The sequence below is a fragment of the Dermacentor albipictus genome, chromosome 1 (genome assembly GCF_038994185.2).
Source record: "Dermacentor albipictus isolate Rhodes 1998 colony chromosome 1, USDA_Dalb.pri_finalv2, whole genome shotgun sequence".
Lineage (NCBI taxonomy): Eukaryota > Metazoa > Arthropoda > Arachnida > Ixodida > Ixodidae > Dermacentor > Dermacentor albipictus.
Genome location: NC_091821.1, coordinates 522,542,553 through 522,563,390, shown reverse-complemented (window position 1 = coordinate 522,563,390; position 20,838 = coordinate 522,542,553). Strand labels below are relative to the sequence as shown.

General features: G+C 46.6%; 2 protein-coding genes across 3 annotated transcripts in view; one reads left to right on the top strand and one right to left on the bottom strand.

The window, feature by feature from the left end:
• The window catches only part of LOC135908148 (uncharacterized), a 453,412-nt gene that overhangs the window by 81,396 nt on the left and 351,178 nt on the right, over nucleotides 1–20,838 (top strand). The window lies entirely within an intron of this gene.
• LOC139059814 (uncharacterized) overlaps nucleotides 1–20,838 on the bottom strand; it is a 76,278-nt gene that overhangs the window by 15,714 nt on the left and 39,726 nt on the right. Inside the window, exon 2 of the mRNA XM_070538346.1 lies at nucleotides 9,818–9,916. Within this exon, the coding sequence (XP_070394447.1) occupies nucleotides 9,818–9,916 (99 nt within the window). The remainder of the gene's footprint in view (nucleotides 1–9,817; nucleotides 9,917–20,838) is intronic.

Below are 20,838 nucleotides of genomic sequence, written 5' to 3'. Positions count from 1 at the left end.
CACATGTGCAACAGACTTTTCAATTTAGACCGAGAGTCCACAGAAAAATAGTCGTCTGACAAATTATTAAATATCTTGGGCACATACAAACAGCTTCTTGCTGCTCCGTATCTAGTAGATACGCGCGGTATAACGAAGCGCTTTTCATTGCGCAGCGGTCGCGGGGAGGCGTGCGGTTGCATAAATTCATCCTTCCAGAAATGGCGCAGCACAACCGTGGGAATGAATAAAGATTGAAAGGACGGAAAACGGAGATCATGAAAATTCTTTTGTTTGATGGTGTCACGCGATTGTACGCCACACCTATTAATGTATTTTTTAAGAGGTTATCAAATCTGCCCTGTCAACGTGGGAGCAGAAAGCGAAAACTGTTATACCATACCATAAGGTATGTTATGCAAGGGAATCTACTATCATTTTTTTAGCATAAAACGGCACCAAACTTTTAATGATGAAGAGTAAACATGTGACAGATCTTAGTTTGGAGCATGCATGCGCCCCATGATTATGCCATGACAAGTCACTATCGAAATGAAAACCAAGATATTTATTTGAGTTTGCATTTTCGACAGGGGTGCACTTATAGGATAAGCAGTATTGGGTATGAAGTTACACTGCAATGACCGTGGTTCCAATTATTAGGGGATTCTTGAAGCATATAATTTTTATCTTTTTTTGTTGATGATAAGTTTGTTTTTAAAAAGCCAGACCATAGCTTCATTCACCGATTGCTCCAGATATTCAACAGCCTTTTTGTAATTAACATGCTTTGTTAGAAAGACGATATCGTCTGCATAGTGATGCACGTTGCCATTTGGGATTACTGAAATGAAATTGCTCACAAATATGTGAAAGAGAAGAGGCGGTCAAATTGACCCTTGAGGGACACCAGCACCAAGGGATAATTCGCTGCTATAGTATTTGGTACCTATAACAACCATTTGAGACCTGTCGGTGAGATAGTTTTGAAGTCGAGCATGGAAGGGGCCCCTAAAACCAGTAAGATATAATTTGCGAAGCAATATGTCAAGGCAAACTGAATCAAAAGTTTTGGATACGTCGAGAAACAAAGCACAGCTAAAATGATTGAGTTCAATAGCAGAATACAAATCACCTGCAAATTGTTTCAGGAGCGAAATTGTACCCCGGCCTTGCACGAAACCAAATTGTTGGTCAGGCAAAATTCAAAACTCTTGAATGAAAGAAATCATAACCTCAGATAAAAAAATTTTTATAACCTGAGATAATGCGGGCAAAATTCTTTAGGCCGGTAGTTTTCAATATTAGATTTATTTCCGGCCTTATGGAGTGCTTTAAAGGGCCCCTGAAATGGTTCGGACAAATTTTGTAGACGCGTAGGGTACAGCTTAAGTAGAACATTCGCGCCACAATTTGAGTGAAGCGTTACGTATTAATGGAGCTGCAAGCGATTAGAAGTTACCCTCCTCCCCAGCCATGCTTTTCCTCCTCAACTCGTTCGCCGAGCGAGCGGGGCTAAGCTCTGCCTTCACTGGTCCTGCGTCACTATGCGACGTCACATCGTCCACTTCCGGTGGTTTTGGAGCCCGCCCCCACCCGCGCGAAACCTCTCCGCTAGCCGCTTGGCTGTCGACCCCAAGCGAAAGCTATCGAAGCAGCGTGCGTTGCGAGCATCCTGTAGTAGCGCCGAACGTGTCTGGTATTCCGTTAACCACAGGTAAGCTGGTCATTTCGGCAATTGACTGGAGGCATAAACTCAAGCTGATGACGGAACTTTGGCGTAGATGTACGTGAGCGGCCTGATCGGTCTGCATGGTCCAGACACTTGTTGGCGCAGCGCTTAACCAGTCAAACAAAGCGCTAATATTGCTCTAACGAAGTGTAAAACATTTTAAACATTTATAAAAACAACGTGTTGATGATTACACTCCTGCGAAAAGTACGCACCAGCAGCAAAGAAGGAAACGCTTCGTTGCTGCTACTGTGTATGGTTGAGCTCTATGCCACCAGGTGGCTGCACCGTGCAGACCATTCACATTTGCCCTTCTGCTCATTTCGGCTCATCCCGTTACGGCACAGTCAAGCGGCCAGATCCTGTCCCCTTGCGCTTACGTTTGCCCTAATACGGGACTCGCGAAACGCTATTGCGTTAGTAATCTTCCGGTGTAAAGTGACGGCCACAAACGCGCAAATCCTGCGCAGCAGCCAGTTCGCTCGTACGCTGCCTTGCAGAGGGACAGGATGTCGCAGCTTGACATATTGCCAGTCGCTACGTTTGCAGCCCACAAGGCAACAAAGTCGAATCATAGTGCTCGCGAAAAGACTGACACCAACTCTGACCGCGGAGCTCTCGTCAAAATGGAGTACGTTGTAACACAAGCAGACGACACTTGCTGTGTGCCGGAAGTGCTTAAGTGTACTGAAAAATGGTTCTTGTGCATTCTCTTTATGCTACTTTCTTTTTATAAAAAATTAACCGACATTCCAACTATTACGAAGATCATTTGTTTACCATAAAGTTAGAAAATGTATCGATCACGCGCCCTGGTCAGCCAATCGGATAGCTCACCCCACTGAAGTCATATGGGTTATTTCGGTCATATGGGTAGGGGCGGCTTGAAATTCCGCCGAGCAGTGCGCTGCGATCGGCAGCGATGTGCATTTTTAAAACCTTATAATAAATTACACACTTTACGCAGAGCACTTAGACCTGTCAATTAATGATCAGAAGGACCTACTCTAACGACTCAGTACGTTAGTAGAAAATCGTCAAAAGCGTTTCAGGGTCCCTTTAACTAAAGCAGTATTTAGATTTTGTTGCAGAGTTCTAGTATCTAGGAAGCCATTTAACATGAAAAGCATATCTGAAGGTGTAATGTGCCAAGGGAGACGACGCTTACAGCAGCTTAGTCAGTGCAGGAAAGAACAAAGGTTTATTGAGAGCGTGGCTTATAAAGACATGAATGCAGCGCACTGTACACACTGCGCATCACCGATGCGCATCCGCGCTGATATATTCAGTACATGTGTCCGATACATCCTCCTTCGGGTAACAAAAAAAAAATATACTTAGATACACACACACATTTGCCAAAACCTATACCACGTGCTGAACATGTTCATCATAATGAAGCTTCTGGGGAGGCCGGACGACACGAGTCGACCTTCTAGTAAGATGCATTAGTTGAATGCCAGGCAAAGGATCGCCGCCACATGCTAGTAGCATTGATCCTACGGCTGTTCCTAGAGATGACGCCTCGGAGGCTTGCGCTGTTGGTTCAGCTGGTGCTGCAGGCGCCGGCGCACGGGAGTTTTCATATGGTGGATTCTCCTCGCAGTCGTCATCACTTTTACCGCTATACTGTTCAGCCGTCCTACGTAGATGTTGGCGGTTGCGCCACAGAGCACGGTGATCTTGCGTTCGTACCGAATAGGAACCTGGAGCAGTCTCACCAATGGCCTTCGCTTTTGAGGACCACGCAGTCGCATCCTGAAGCCTCACCTTCGTGCCTCTGCGCAATATTGGCAAAGGCTTCCCGGCCTTGGCTTAGTGGTGCTTCCTCACAGGGGTCCGGGACACCCTGCCGAAGTCAGGAAGAATAGAACGAAGTCGCCTTCTTTGCAGAAGCTCACCAGGAGCATGCCCATCTTCCAGTGGTGTTGAATCTATAGGCTAGTAAACCCAGCCAGTAGTCCTCCCTCGCCTCTCGAGTCTTTTTCAGGATGTGCTTTACGATTTGCACCTCTTTCTCAGCCAAGCCGTTCGGCTGCGGATAACGGGGGCTGGAAGTTGCATGGTTGAAGTCGTATGTTTTGGCAAATCTGGCAAATTCATGGCTTGAAAACTGGGGTCCGTTATCCGTGCAAACTTCTACAGGTACGCCGTACCTGGTGAACATGGCGCGAAGGGCCTGCGATCGTAGTTGCTGCAGTTGTGTCGTCAAGTTTCTCAGCCTCAGGGAAATTTGAAAAGGCGTCGTAAACAACCACATGCGAATTTCCAGCATAAGAAAAGGTATGTACGCCGACCCTATACCAAGCACATTCTGGAACAGGCCGCATTAGAAGTGGTTCATGTGGTTGTCTGCACGGGCACTTTCGGCAGGTTGCGCAGCTTTCTATCAGCGCAGCGATTTCGCCGTTCAGACCCGGCCCAAACAAGAGTTCAGAGGGCCCAAACAAGAGTTTGGGCCCTCTCTTTGCACTTTTGCAACCCGAGATGGCCAGCACGTATCCTTTTCAAGATGCTTTGTCGCATACTCTTCGGTATTACAACTTTCGAGCCCTTCAGCACTATTCCATTAACGACTGACAGTTCTTTCGCAAATGGCTTGAGTTTCCCGTTCACCGGCTGCCTGCTTGTTAAGCTCTTCGTCACGGCCTGTAGGTATACGTCACGAGACGTTTCTTGCTGCAGTAACCGCTGCGTTTAGGAAGTGACCATTTAGCTCAAGGACTGCATTGCGTGGATCTCCACGCCGTCTGTGGTACCAGAAGTAGCCCCAACTTGATCTTTGCCCTGGGGAGCCGTCGAGCGCGACAACATGTCAGCGAGAACTAGCTGCTTTCCGGGAATGTGCTGGAAGACAAAGTTGTATTTTAGTAACCGCAAAAAGAATGTTTGCATACGCGATGGCATGTCCGCGATTTCCTTTTGCGCGATCACTATAAGCGGCTTATGGTAGGTTTCGATAAGCACTTTTCTTCCGTACACAAACTCGTGAAACCTTTCACAGGCAAAACAAATTCTGAGTGCCTCCTTTTCATTTAGTGCATAGCTTTAGTCGGCTCGGATAAATACACGAGATGCATATGCTACCGGTCGCCATTCACCATTGTAGCCTTGCAATAATGCTGCACCGGCTCCTTTCTTTAATGCATCGCACGTTATCTTAGTTTCTCGTTGCGGATCAAAGATTGCAAGCAGAGGGTGGTAGTCAAAACTTGCGTTAAGATTTGCCACTCTTGCGCGTGGTTTGCTGTCCATTGGAACTTTGCGCGGGACTTGATAAGCTCTCGTAAAAGCGTCGTTCGCTCGGTCAACCGTGGTAGGAATTGGCTGAAGTAGTTAAGCACTCCCAGCGTCCGCTGGACGTCAGTCTTGCATGTTGGTGTCTACATTTTCGCCAAGCTTTCGATAAGCTTTGGGTCAGGCGATATGCCCATTCGGCTTATGACGACACCAAGGAATTTGACTGATTTCACACCGAACTTGCATTTCTGTGCTCTGAAAGTCAACCCTGCTTTCTCGGCAGCTTTAAGCACATCAAACCGCCGTCGTGTTCTTTCTTACTGGAATGCCAAATGAAAATGTCATCAATGCATACTAGCACACCAGGTAGGCCATCGAATACTTGACTCATGGTTTGTTGAAATGCCTCCGGTGCGGATGAAATGCCGAAGGGCAGACCCAGTAAATGGTATCTCGCAAATGGTGAAGAGAAAGTGCAGATCTTAGATGTGCGCTTGTCAAGCGGTATCTGATGATAGCCGGAGTTCGCGTCAAGACAGCTGAGCACCTGTTAAATGGGGTTCCAAATCCTCGCGACTAGGAAGCAAAAAATGCTGCCACTCTATGTACTTGTTAACAGCTCTGGGCTCCACGCACACCCGTAGCCCGCCATCTCTCTTTTTTGTCAGAAATAAAGGACTGGCCCAGTCGGCAGGCTCATTCACTTTAACAATTATGCCAGCGCGTACCATTCTATCAAGTTCCTTCTTTAGGGGCTCTTCCAGTGCCAAAGGAACTCGTCGAGCTGGTTGCACGACTGGCACTGCTTAAGGTTGCAGGACCATGCTGTATGCCTGTTGCAAACAACCTAGGCCCTCGAAAACATGCCTGAAATTCTTGAGAAGTCTGTCGTTGGAAATCTGGTCTACGGCGCCTACTTTACGCTGGACCAGCCCCAAAGCCTCACTAGCTTCTAGCCCAAGTATGGCCTGACGGCCATTTTTCACAACAAGAAATGTGATCGTAGCGGAAGTATTACGATGCCTTACTTCCTGCGTAGACGTTCCATAGCACGCTATGGTACCACCATTATACGCCCTCAGCAACCAATTCGATGGCTTCTACTCTTCAGCTCCCGTCAGTTGGCGGTAAATTGACTTGGGAAACAGGCTTGCCTGCAACGCCATGTCCACTTTAAAGCTTATCTCGCGATTGCGAACTTGGGCTCTAACCGCCCAATCCCTTTTGTGACTAGATGCCGTGATCACGAGAATGTCGAAGTCCTCGTCTTGCTGTTTTTTGACTTCGCTGACTACCGCTGACGCGCAACTACTTGAAAAGTGGTTCAGCTTGTGGCACAAGCGACATCACTTTCTAAACGCAGGACATTGCTTCGGTTTATGCCAGTGGTTGCACTTACGACAGTGAAATTATTCTTCTCCTTGCTTCCGCTCTTTTGAGGGTGGCGCCGTGCGCCTCGATACGGCATCGACTCTGTCTTCCCCGCTACGCCATACTTCGTTTCGCTGTGCTGCCGTCTCCGCTGCTTGACACATTCACTCTGCTTTTTGCAAAGCCACGTGGCTGTCATCAAGCATTTTCTCCCGTAGTGTAGGATCGTGTGTGCAAATACGATCTGGTCCCTTATCCTGGATTCTTGCAAAATGCCAAAATCACACTGTGCTGCCTGCTTTTTCAGGTCACGAACAAATTTTTCAAATGGTTCTCCCTCCGTTTGCTTTCTTGAACTGAATACATATCTCTCGTACACTCCATTGCTCACTTCGGCACAATAGGCATCAAACTTTCTAACCACTGCACACTAGTCGGTCTTGTCTTCACCCAGCGCGAACTGGGAGTTGTTGAAGGCGTCCAGCACGTCGTCACCCGCCATGCTCAGTAGGAGGGCTGCCTTCGATGCTTCCGTTTAACGCTGGTCCCTCACCACCGTTGCCTGGAGAAATAACTCAAATGCTGCTTAAAACACTTCCAGTTTTCCGTGACGGTAGCCATCACCCGCAATGGCTGTGGTGCCTTCAGCAGGTCCATAATGCGTTTGCGGGTGCTATTCCCCTTAGGCGTTGACAGGCAGCGCAGCAACTTCTGACACCATGTAACGTGCCATGGAAGACGACGCTTACAGCAGCCTAGTCAGTGCAGGAAAGAACGAAGGTTTATTGAGAGCGTGGCTTATAAAGACATGAGTGCAGCGCGCTGTACACACTACGCATCACCGATTCGCTTCCGCACTTACATAATCAGTATACGTGTCCGATACACAAAGCGCCTTAATGTTTCTTCTCAGCAAGCTTAATGATATTCCATCTACTCCAGGTGGTTTATTGGTTCGAAAAATGAGAATGATCCGGGCATGGTAAGATTTCGAAAGCCGCGGTAAAAATGCAGATGCCGTCAAAGAATCACCAAGCGTCATATCTTGCCTAGGCTTAGATAACGCCTCTGTTGAAGCCCGACTGAATGATCAAACAAGTCAGCTCTTTTGACAGCGTTTCCAGGAAAATGTTGTCAGAGATTTTACAGTCTCGGATTACCCTCTGAGATGGTTTATCAGCGAACAAGTTTTGCGAGCACTTTTGGACGATTGATTAAATTTGTGTCAGAAAAAGCGACCTTTTGCAGCGCGGAGAAGAGCAACTACTTTATTTCTTGCAATCTTATATTGTAATTGGAGGTTCATATTCTTAGGGGTGCGTGTACTTTTTTTCAAAGCCAATCTCTGCGAGATTTGGCTTGCATAATATCGGAATTAATCTATGGATAGCTTTTCCTGAACTTTTTATTCATGAAAAGTGTGCACTACCGTTCGAAATGTGCTAGACGCTCACAAAAGCTATCGTACACTTGGTTTGGGGGCCTAGCATTAATCAACGAAGACCAGGTGAAATTCACAAAGAGACTGTCAAGCTTCTTTTGATCCACAAACTTAATCTGAATTCTGACGGTTCTGATCTTAGCACTTGAATACAGCGTGCCAACGAACGATACACTTAGGGATACATGGCAAGCAACAGCCTAGTGGTAAGATAATCTATGAGTGATAACACAAGAAGTCAGCGAATGATTAGGCGCTCGAAGCGCAATATGGTCTAAGCAAGACGTTACAAAACGACCATTCAAAATTTCCTCTCTTGTCGGGGCAATCACCATTGACGTGAAAGCCTAAGATGCCAAAACAGACAAATAATCTGATACTAAAGCGTTTGTTGGACATAGAATGTTAATATGGAAATCCCCTGCCAGGCCAGCTTGATCCACTGATGGATCAGTGAAGTGAACCTCTTTAATGCTTCTTAAAGTTCCAACACAAAACGAGTAGCACTATTACTTGGGAACCGGTACACCGCTAGCAATAACAGTTCATAATTTACACAATGAACCTTTACGGTGAGGCATTCCGCATGCCTGAACATAAAGTCTAGCACAGAAGTGCCATATTTTGAACTTCCAAATACAACAATGCCGCCGCCTCTACAGTTAGTCCGTTGTTACGCTGCGACACCTGTATTCATTTAACGAGAACATATGTAGGAAATAATCTGACACGTTGATTTCTGTGACACAAAAGCATCTACAAAATCAAGCAAAGATTCAGCTAGCACTTTTAATTCCTCCCCGTATTTACGTAGACTCCTAATGTTTATGTTCGCAAGTGTAAAATCACGTGGTGACGTGCGCGCAAACGATTTCTTGAAAACGGTGAAATCGGATAACTCATTGAAAGTAGCTGCCATTCTGCCTAAGCAATTCTTTATTATCGGCTGCCCGGTTCACACGAATGAGAGAGTCATTTGAGTCTTTTTCGCATAAGTTTTTTCGCCTTTCACCAAACAGTACTTGAATAATTTTTCTTTCGCTACCATGCGCGTGCGCCAGAATAGTCCCCGATTCATCTTGGCTAGAAAAGTTGCCTGTTAGGCTAGTTGGTGGTCCATATTTGAAGTAGTAGCTATGCGCGAATAAAACCACGGACACAAGGAAGACAGCACTTGTCCGTGTCTGTCTTCCATGTGCCCGTGGTTTTATTCGCGCTTAGCTACTGCTTCGAACATCCTGTTTAGATTGTCGTTGAAGAAAAGGTTCAGGTCTGATTCAGTAACACATAACTGTCGCAGTTTCTTACGTGTCTCAAACCGCGCCTCTTTCACTTATATTGTCGAGGAACGGATAAGCACAATTTGTTTTTCTTTTTTGCTAGGCAGCCGATGGGCTGCTTCAAGTATGAGATCGAAAAGTTCAGCTTAACCTTATTCGCAACGTCAACCAGTTTTTCCTTCAAGTTCTCACGTTCTTCTTGCAGTCCTTCATTGTCCAGATTACCATTCCTGCTATACTGCTCATCTTCGTTTTGAACTTCACGTAGATCTTGTAGTTCCTCTGCTTGTGCCTTAAGCAGCAAGAGCGAGTCAGCTTTCTGGTGCAAAACTGGCAGTGAAGCTAGGGTCTTAACTGCTCTGAGTACTCTACAGATCCCTATAGAGTTTTTGGGCTGCTTTTACTATATCTTCGAGATAGCTGATTATATTACCCTGCTTCTCTGTCAGTGAATACATCTTGCTTTGTCCTATGCCAAGTTTCCTTCCCAGTGACTTCGTGCCACGTCCCTTTTTTACTGCTTCATCAAACATTCGAATATCCCTTTATCTCTCCTTGTGGATCAGTTTTGACAGTTCTGCGAATTCTCTTATCTCTTGAAATTGATTTTTTTATTCTTTGTTGTTTATTTATTGGGTCCTTTGTTACTTGGGAGAGCTTGCCTTGGTGCCTTAGCTCCTACTTGAATTGCTGCTACTGAAGGCAGCCTAGTTTCGCTTTCATTTATTTCCATTGTGTCCGCTTCATATCTGTGTCCTATACCTGCATATTTACCTGCAGATCTTGTAGTTCCTCTGCTTGTGCTTGCACCGCCGCTTTCAATGCGCTGATTTCCGCCTGGTTTGCTGCAGCAAGTTCTGTGCCAGCTTTCACCTGCGCAAATGCCGAGTCATATTGGTTTGACATAAACGCGATTGATTCTTCTAGTTCTCCGATAGTTTTAGACAGCTTCATTGATTCTGCCTTAAGCAGCAAGAGCGAGTCAGCTTTCTGGTGCAAAACTGGCAGTGAAGCTAGGCTAGCTTTGATCTCTAGGATTTCGCGCAGCAGTGATTCGGTGATTTTCCCTGCAGCAGCTGCTTGTGACTTAGAAAAGGCGCGTTTTATCAAGTTAACCACGTTTTACAAGTCCATGAGTCCTTTTTCGCTTGTCCCATGCCCATGTACGTACTACTACTAACGCTGGAACCTGCCTGTCCTAGGTGGTAGCCAAGTTTACACTCGAAACAACACAGATACCCTCCATCGCTCGGTAGCACTTTTTGACATGCAATGCACTTGGCACAGTCTTCTAAATCTCACATAGTTCGAGACAAGTACCGTACAGTCAGCGGCAACAGAACCGATAAGTAAAGGTAAATTAGAGTCCTGATAAAATACAGAGCATCAGTGTTGGGCCATTCGAATCACTGCCGACTAATAATAATAATAATAATAATAATAATAATAATAATAATAATAATAATAATAATAATAATAATAAACTCTTTTGTTATTTCAATTGAACCTTATGCATTAATCATGGCTGCCAAAGTCACATTGGGCTTGACTGGTAGAGCGAGACAGGCTGCATGCAAATTGTTACAATATGAAGAAAAAAAGAAATACAGGGAAGCGATAAATGTGTGTACATACAGTCATACACATGACATACGCATTTATAATACATCTACGTATATGCACACTGTAGTAGCATGCGGCAACCTTGAAGCCGTACTCCAGAAAACGACAGTGGCAGGTGCAGAACAAGGAATCAGCGTTTATTCTTTAGCACACGCTTTTTATAGGCAGCGGTTACTTATCCGCTGCTGATATCAGTGCCCGTGATGACGAAGTGGCACGGCATGCGCTTGGCGTTACGTCATCACACACACATACCAGTTTGAGAAGCACATCTGGCGCCTACAATTATCATCATGCCACACGATTAGTTTGCATGGCACAGTAGAAATGTGCACATGATTTTAAACAACAGAATAAGTTTTTCAAAAAAACCGGAACTGCTCCAGTCAAACCTTTGCAGAAACAAACTGTGCCGTCACATTTTTGACCAAAGCCACTCTATAGGCGTAACACAGAAGGAGGTGTGTGAAGTCTATTTCTTTATATATATGAACCGCTCAAATCCGCACCTCTTAGCTCTCTTTTCAGCTTCTATTTTCACGTGCACTGCAGCACGTTATAAGGTAAATAATTAAACAACGCAATAACATAGTATTCGTGCATTCTTTCGCGGTGTTTTGTTGCACAATGAGGGGGGGGGGGCGCGATCCTGATGTTTGTGCATTACCGGGCGCTACCACGGCGGAGGTGTAGCAGGCGTTAAGCACTCCCCATATATGGGCCGATCCGGAAGATAGTGCAATACCTGCCCAACCCGCGGTAGAGGTGAAGCAGGCGTTAAGCACTCCCCATACTTGGGCCGACCCTGAACGTTTGCAATACCGGGCCCTACCGCGGCGGAGGTGAAGCAAGCGTTAAGCACTCTCCATACGTGGGCAGATGCCGAAGGTTGTGCAACGCCGGGTCCTTCCGCGGCGAAGGTGAAGCAGGCGTTAAGCACTCCCCATACGTGGGCCATTCCCGAAGCTAGTGAAATGCAGGGCCGACCTGCGGTGGAGGTGCAGCTCCCCATTTGTGAAGAACTTTCTGTCTTTCACACCTCACCTTCCCCCCTCTCTTATAGTAACGTGAGCCTTCTGTGTGTGTTTGCGCCTAGTACGCAAGATGTATTGTGACCAACTCACCCAACAAGACGTCCTTTCAAGCTATAAATGAAGCGCTCTGGCAGCTGTGTCGAATTGGCTGCGCGCGCAGGTAGAGGAGAATGCCCGGTGGGGTCATAACTGTCGCTCTTCTCTCGCTCCGTCGCTGCCTCGTAAAGAACGCGGTGGGGCTAGGTCTTGCGTGGGAGAGTGTGGCGTTTACGTCGCTTTCCTCAGTCAACATTTCCTTGAACCCCTTTCTTCTATGCATAGCTGGAACAGGGACTGGGGGTGTAAGTGACTTTAGTTCTGTCCGTTCTTGGTGGCGCACTGTTATGGGCAAAATTACTCGCTTGTGGTCGTCATTCCTACTGCGCAGCCTACATCTTGAAATACGCAACAAAGCTGTCATGAGTTTTTTCTAGTGATATAAATAAATGTACACAAAGGCAATTATTAGAAAAAAGTGGGCGCTGCTGGCGCCCGTCTTCGATTCGGGATTAACTCGTACACACAGGAACGTGGACCTTACAAAGGTGAGTGCATTTCTTTAGCGCATGTTATACATCTTCTAAGGGGCCTGATGGAGTTCATTAGGAAACGGGGCAATAAGTTGCGTGTTTGAGAAGCAAGATTGTTTCAATTAATGAATTTTCAGGATACCGTTGCCTTAAAAATCACGTCCAGCTACACAAGCGCTTTTTCTTGTCGGTATAATTCCATGATTTCTGTGTGTAATTCTATTCAAGATTTAGCATTTCTAATTTCTTCGTTGCTTTCTTAACGTTAACAGTTTTCCATTTATGCTTACGCCTTCAAGCCAAGTGTGTAGTGACAATTTGAACGTCATATTGCATTTGCCTGCTATTAACTCGGAGAAGTGATGTGCGGAATATAATTTAGGTTGACTAAAATTTGCAAGAGTTTTTTATGTGTAGGGATTATATTTCAAATGTGTTTTGACATATTTCGCAATCGCCTATATTTCAATGATGGCATTTTCATATAACCACTAGATCGCTGTCCAGTTCCGTGTAGTGGCGGAACGCAATTCTTTCAGGAACAAGCAACAATCTAAAATAAAATGGTGGTCTTCACAGCTCGAAAATGCTGATATCGCAGTCAACGAGCGCAAAGCCGCACAAACCACTGAAATATGCTGTCACGTTTCATTTTTTTTTTTGCCAGCGAGGCTTGAGGAGTTGATATATGTATGCTATAGATCCATCAACTTTTACTGAACAGAAAGTCTGTCAGCAAAATTGACAATTATTTTATGGCATATTTGTCATCATCATTATCAGCCTTTGTTATGGACAATGCAGGACGAAGGCCCCTCCCTGTGATCTCTAATTAGCCCTGTCCTGCGCCAACCATTTCCAAGTAGCTCTATGCGAATTTCCTAATTTCATCGCCCCACCTAGTCTTCTGCCGTCCTAGACTGCGCTTCCCTTCTATTGGCAGCCATTCTCTAACCATAATGGCCCACCGGTTATCGAACGTACGCATTACAGGACCTGTCCAACTCCATCTTTTTCACTTAATGTCAATTAGAATATCGGCTATCCCAGTTTTCTCTCTCATCCAAACTGATCTCTTCCTGTCTCCTTATGTTGCGCCTAACATTTTACGTTACATCGCTCTTTGCGCGGTGCATAACTTGCTCTCAAGCTTCTTTGTGAGCCTCCAAGTCTCTACCCCATTCTTAGCACTGGTAAAATGGACTGATTGTACACCTTACTTTTTAATGATAATGGCATGCTTCCAGACAGGATTTGGCAAGGTCTGCCGTATACACTCCAACCCATTTTTATTCTCCTGTAAATTTCTTTCCAACTATCAGGGTCTTCTGTGAGTAATTGACATAGGTAAACCATCTCCTTCACAGGCTGTACAGGCTTATGGCGATCCTGAATTCTTGTTCCCTTGACAGGTTATTAATTATTATCTTTGTAATCTGCATAATAATATTCCACCCCATTTCAACACCTCTGTTAAGGTCCTCCATCATTTGCTGCAACTCGTCCCCAGTGTTGCTGGACAGGACAATGTCCTCTGCAAACCGAAGGTTGCTGAGATATTCACCAATAATTCTCACTCCTAAGCCTTCCCAGTTTATTAGTTTCAATGCTTTTTCGAAGCATGCAGTGAATACAAGTGGAGAGATTGTCTTTCCATGTCTGACCCCTTCTTCTATACATTTATTCCTACTTTTGTGGAGGAGGATTAACGTAGCTGTGGAATTTCTGCAGATATTTTCCAAGATATTTAGGTAAGCGCGCGGTATTCCATGATTACGTAATGCCTCTGTGACTGCTGATATATCTACTGAATCAAATGCCTTTTCGTAATCAGTGAAAGCTGTATAGAGTGGCTCATTGCACACTGAGGTATCCACGATTACTTCATTGATGACGTGGATGTGATCCGTTGTAGAGTATGCATTCCTGGAGCCAGCCTGTTCCCTTGCAGACTGGAGTCCAGAGTTGCCCTTGCTCTATTGCGAATTATCTTAGTGGATAATAATACAACACTGGAAGTAAGCTAAGTGGCCTAGAATTTTTCAATTCTTTAATGTCTCCTTTCTTGTGGGTAAGTGCAACGTCGGCACTCTTGCCGTTCTCTCGGACACTTGAAGTCGATAGACAGTTCGTATAATGAGTCACCAGTTCTTAAGCGTTATGTCTCTTGCATCTTTAGGTTAATCAACTGTTATGCCATTTTGCCTACCGCTTTTCCCCGTTTCATGTCTTCCAAGGCCCTTCTAACTTCAACGCTAGTTATAGAGGGAGCCTCTGTAACATTTTTATTACTGCTTCGAATGGAGGGGTCTTAACTGCTCTGAGTACTCTACAGATCCCTATAGAGTTTTTGGGCTGCTTTTACTATATCTTCGAGATAGCTGATTATATTACCCTGCTTCTCTGTCAGTGAATACATCTTGCTTTGTCCTATGCCAAGTTTCCTTCCCAGTGACTTCGTGCCACGTCCCTTTTTTACTGCTTCATCAAACATTCGAATATCCCTTTATCTCTCCTTGTGGATCAGTTTTGACAGTTCTGCGAATTCTCTTATCTCTTGAAATTGATTTTTTTATTCTTTGTTGTTTATTTATTGGGTCCTTTGTTACTTGGGAGAGCTTGCCTTGGTGCCTTAGCTCCTACTTGAATTGCTGCTACTGAAGGCAGCCTAGTTTCGCTTTCATTTATTTCCATTGTGTCCGCTTCATATCTGTGTCCTATACCTGCATATTTGTTTGCAAGAAGCAGCCTGAATTGGTCTGCTTTTATCCTTACTGCCTGTAGGTTGTCCTGTTTCTTCCTGACTCATTTTACTCTTTCTTCAAAATGAGGTGTATCCTAGACCTCACTAACCCATGATCACTGCACTGTAACCTGCTTAACATTGCAACATCCTGCTCAGTGTTGGAATGGGTAAAAAGTATGAAATTTGTTTCAGTCCTTGTTTCACCTTTAGGGCTTTTCCAGGTCCAGTTTCGGTTGCTACGCTTCCCGAAGAAGGCGTTCAGTATTCGCTGCTTATTCCTTTCCGCGAAGTCTACCAGGATCTCTCCTCCATCTTTCCTAGAATCAACGCCCTAGTTTCCAATTGTTTGCGCGCCAGCCTGATTTTACCCCACTTTTGCCTTGGAGTCACCCATTACTACAGTATACTAAGTTTGCATTTTTCTCATCGCTAATTGCACATCTTCCTAAACATGATCTACGATCATCATCATAATGACTAGAAGTGGGCGAGTAGGCTTGTACTACCTTTAATCTGTATCTCTTAAGTTTTCTTACTACTAGTGCTACTTTCTCAATAATGCTGTAGAATTTGTCAATAGAGCCCCCTATGGTTTTATGGTTTAGAAATCCTACCCTTATCCCTTCTTATCTGAGAGTCCTTCATAGCAGATGACGTGGCCGTTAGTCAGCATTCTATGAGCATCTCCAATACTTTTAACCTCACTAAGGCCAATCGTATGCGAAACAAAACCTGATATTTCGTCAAATAGTCCTGCTAAGCTAGCTTCACTCAAGGGAGTTGAGATGGTTCAGGGTCAGTGTCCATTGGCGGCCTGTCCGGGTTTAGAGATTCTTAGCAACTTCTTCTGCATTGCAGGTCTGACCACCGCCTCGGTCGGGCACTCCACAAATGCTTGGGACTGAGGGCTATTGGTTGATTTAATGAATCATTAGGGAGGGACTAGCCGAATGCTGCATCATGGAGGGTAATTCCTGTTATTGTGAGGGAGTGTCTTTTGTTGAAGCTTAGTTAGGTCTTCCTAATTTGGTTTTGCCGTGGGTAGTATAGGCCCACTGGCTCTTGGTATCCTTTCACGGCGTCTGGCCCCCCTCCAAGCCTAGAGGTGTGGTGTACTGGTGGAGGAGGAGGTTTATATTCGAGCTTTTCAGCTTCAGAATATGAAAGAAGGAAAAAAACTCTGGTCGCACAAGGATTGCAACTTCTGACTATAGCAACCAACCAACCTATCCATGTCAATATGGTTGGGAATGACGCATTTGCTTGCTAAGGATACGTGAGGTCACGTGACAGTTTATAACACGGGCTTTGACGCTCGCAACGTGCGTACAATCGCATAGCTTCTTCGAAGCCCAATCTTTGGTTATCCATGTCCATACGGTTGGGAATGCTGCATGGGCTAGCTATAGCTACATGCTAGGTCACGTGACAGCACTTACCAGCTGCGTTGACGTTCGCTACGTGCATACCATCGCATAGATTTCTCGATGCCCGTTTGTGTGACACCTATCTCAGTGTGTTTGTGAATCACATGTGCACTTCCAAAGTTACGCTAGGTGAAGTGACATCCTTTACCGCATAATTAAACATGCCCTGTGTGGGTTCCATGACCGAGCTCCTTCGAAGCCCGATCGTTTGATATCCGTGTCAATACAGCTAAGAATCAGGAATGGACTTCCGAATGTTACAAAGGATCCCGTGAGATCACGTGACCTGAGATGCCCTACGTGGTTCTAATAGCAAAAATTTTTTGAAACTCGTTCTTTTGATGTCCTCGGCAACGGGGCTAGTAGAAAACAATATGACGAGATATCGCGTGACGCTATTTAGGCCTGCATTTATCAGCTTAACGGTTTCATTCTGGTGGCACCAATGTTTCAATGCATGTCATCAATCCATCAAATAGGTGCGTTTTGCATGACCTGTTTGTGGCAATAATATAATGTCCGTAATAGTACATTATTGCGATGGTGTATCGCACGGGAAAAGCATTCTTATTGTCACACGACAACGCTCTTCAGAAGTCGCTTTAGCCTGCGCAGTTATAATATTTCACGTTATTTTGACTTCCTAGAACACTTCCGCAAACACACCTTTACTTTGGATTTCATTCACTGGCACTTGGATTAAAATATCTGGCGCGTTAATTAAAATACTTAGCGCTGCGAAAAAATATGTGGAACCTGGAATGATTCAACTCGCACTTGGTTTAAAATATCTTGCGCTTGGACTAAATTGAGCGGGAAAACGTGTAGTTCAGGATAATTGTTACACACTGCTGCCAACTCAAGCATTATCACGTGGTATATATAAGCTACTGAAGCAGCCTTGTCTAAGATGCAGTGCCTGTTTTACCTCAATTCTCTTATTAACTGATTTTGAATAGTGCCCAGCCAAGAACGCATGTGAATCTCTGTGAATTTCACCCAAACTTCAAAACTTTGATTTTATCATGCCATGTATGCTGAATGATCCTGCTAGTTATTTGGAGGAACTGCGCTGGTTCTTGCTGTTCTAAAGGACATATTTTTGCCGCAATTAAACACACACAAAAGGAAGACACATAAAGACAACACGGGTGGCACTTCCAGCTTATTTAATTTTGGGCTGTGACCCATGAATACATATGCATACATGCATGCAGTGGCTGTTCACAGTTCTACGTTACTCAGTGGTCAAACAATCTCGTTTCCGATTTATAGAGCACGATAGATTTATCGTTAATGCAATTTCTACCTTTCTTTTTTGTATAGTGCGCTTCCATCAGCTCACGTGCTGTTTGAAGTCTACTTTTGCCAAGAATCCTAACCTCAGAAAACCGTGGTTTGCACATGCCGGCCTTGCAGTGCGCAGGCAAATGTACCACGCCATCTGTCATTAGATTTAGTTCATGTTCCCTGGCTCGTTCATTTATGCAGCGTCCGGTCTGTCCTATATAGGACTTGCCGCACTCAAGGGGAATTCATACACCACATCTGTAGCGCATCTCCCGTAGGACTTGCTACGCTTCTTGCCACAGCCTTGCGAACCGGTCTCCTCGCGTGTGGTTTTCGAACTGAGTCGACCGAGTTTGACGGGGGCAGAAAAGGCAATGGGTACACTATACCGGCCTGCCACCTTCTTGAGATTATGTGATACCTTATGAACATAAGGAATCACTGCAGGTCTTACGGTCTTACATTAACTCCCTTTCCCTCTTCCCCACTGCAGAGTAGCACACTAGAGCGCACTAGCTCAGGTCGACCGCTTTGTCTTTCGTGTAAATAAATTCTATTCTATTCTAAATTCTATCAATTCCAAAGTGGTAGGTTTCCAAATGAGGGGTGCAAAAATACGGATGAATCCTGCATATTGGTGTTCTAAATATATTCTGTTACATCTTTTACAAAATATGTCATATATGTTTAAATATCGTCACGACTAAACGCTAGTAAAGACGAAAACGAATTGAGGGACACGACCAGCGACCACGCTCACTTCGTAAGAGAATGAAGTTGGCGCGTCGGCTCTTGTGGTCTCTGAATACATAGCTGGTTTTTTGTTTCTATCATCTGTCATGATCCACCCGGGCTCGTGAAAAAGGGAGGGCTTGAGGCACCCTCCGATAGACGGACGCTCCACTGCGTGGTAGTGCTGAACGATGACTGACCGACGAGCAGCCGTGCTCGTCGGTGTTTATTGTGGTGCGGTGACCAACGTTGCCTGCCGAGCTTTAGCAGGCCACCGAGCTTGGCGGGCGAACTAAGATTATGCCCGAGGGGGCGTCACATACTTGCTACACCCACTTACCCCCAGTTTGTTTGTTAAATGAAAAACAACGTCCATGTTCACAATATAACACTTTGCCTCCACCCTAGCTGGCTCGACGCTGCCTGCTATCCAGGCGAGTAAGTGTCCGGTGGCTTCCGCCGTCGAGTACTCCGCCTGGGCATCGGTGTTGATGGGTCGGGTGCGGCAACGCCGGGTGCTGCCTGTGTCAGCTTCACTACATCCGGAGGGTCCGTATTGGTCGGCCTCGTGAATAGTGCTGAGCTCGACACCGGTCCAACGGGTTCCGCACCACTGGCAAGGGTTGCCGCCTCCGAGGTGGGCGGTGCTCCGCTGGAAGTGACCGGTGTTGCCGCTAATCGTCCTGCGGGCTGGAACTCAGTGACAGTCGAGGGCGCTGGCCAGGTCCGGAGGCGAGGCCTGACATGGCCGGCGTGTCTGCGCCACATGGCCCCGTCTGGCACGCACACGAGCAGCGATAAGGCTCTGGCAGGAGACACCACCTGTCCGGCAGACCAGGCTGGGCTAGGATGAAAGTTCCTGGCAAAAACTGGAGCCCCCGACTCTGGCAAAGGCCCGGGACGGCACCCTTGGTCAGCAGCCAGCGTCTCCTTCAGCTGCTTCAAGAGCACTGTGTATCGGAGGTCCGGATGCAAGATGTCCAAGGGTGTCTTGACCATCGGACCCAGCAGGAGCTCACAGGCGGCACGGCCAGTGACATCGTGAGGCGCGGTCCGGTACTGAAATAGTATCCGGGCAATCTGCGTCCAGAAAGCCCCAGTCTGGCTCTTCTTGAGCTTGTCTTCGATTGTTTGCACCACCCGCTCGGCTGCACCATTTTAAGCAGGGTGGTGCGGTGGAACCCTCATCCGGCGGATTCCGTTTTTCTTCAGCCAGGCCAGGTACTCTGCGCTGGCGAAAGCAGGACCTTTGTCGGACACGATGACATCCGGCAACCCCTGGGTGGCGAAGACCTGTCGTAGCGCTGCAATGGTCGCGCCTGCTGATGGAGTGGTGACAGGTATATCCTCCACCCACTTTGAAAAGGCGTTCACCACTACCAGGAAGTAATGGCCCTTGAAAGGTCCCCCTAAATCCGCATGTAGGCGGGACCAGGGTCTCTGTGGGAACGGCCACGGGGTGATTTCCACACGACGCGAGGCTCGCTGATTCTCCTGGCAGATTTGGCAGCTCTGCACGAAGTGAGTGATGTCTTGGTCCAGGCCAGGCCACCAAAGATGGGTCCGGGCCACCATCTTGGTCTTTTCTATCCCTGGATGACCCGCGTGCAGCAACTGCAGAGCCCTGGACCGGAGACCTTATGGGATCACCATCCTCGAACCTCACTGTAGGCAGCCCTGCTGCAAGCTCAGCTCGGCAGCCTTGTGGCCATAGGCCTGCTACACCAATTCCTCTCCACGGGACACCGCATTGAACACCTGAGACAGGACCGGGTCCCGGCTGGTTGCTTGAGATACCGCAGATCTGGAGAGCACCTCCGGGGACGCGTGATCCAGCACGAACACTTCAGCAGGTTCTCTACATCATTAGGCTCCTCTGGCAGGGGCAGGTGGCTCAGGGCATCAGCACGTCCCAGGTCCTTTCCCAGACAGTAAACTAGCTAGTAGCTGTAAGCTGCCAGCCTCAAGGCCCAGCGTACCACTCGATGCGGTGCCTGCACAGGAACTGCCCTGTCAGACCCCAGAAGCCCCAACAGCGGCTTGTGGTCCATAACCACCTCGAACTTCCGGCCCCACAGGTACTGGTGGAAGCGTTCGACACCAAACATGAGGGCCAAACCTTCCTTGTCCAGCTGGCTGTAACGTTGCTCTGCAGCATGAAGCCATCGAGAGGCAAACGACACATGGTGTTCGTGGCCATCTTTGTTCCGGTGCACCAGGACGGCTCCCACACCGTACAGCGACGCATCTACAGTAAGGACGACAGGCTTGGCAGGATCAAAGTGCACCAGCACTGGAGGCTTGGTGATTAGCTCCTTGCTGTGCTGGAAGGCCCGGTCCTGCTCCTTCTTCCAGATCCATTGTTGACCATCTC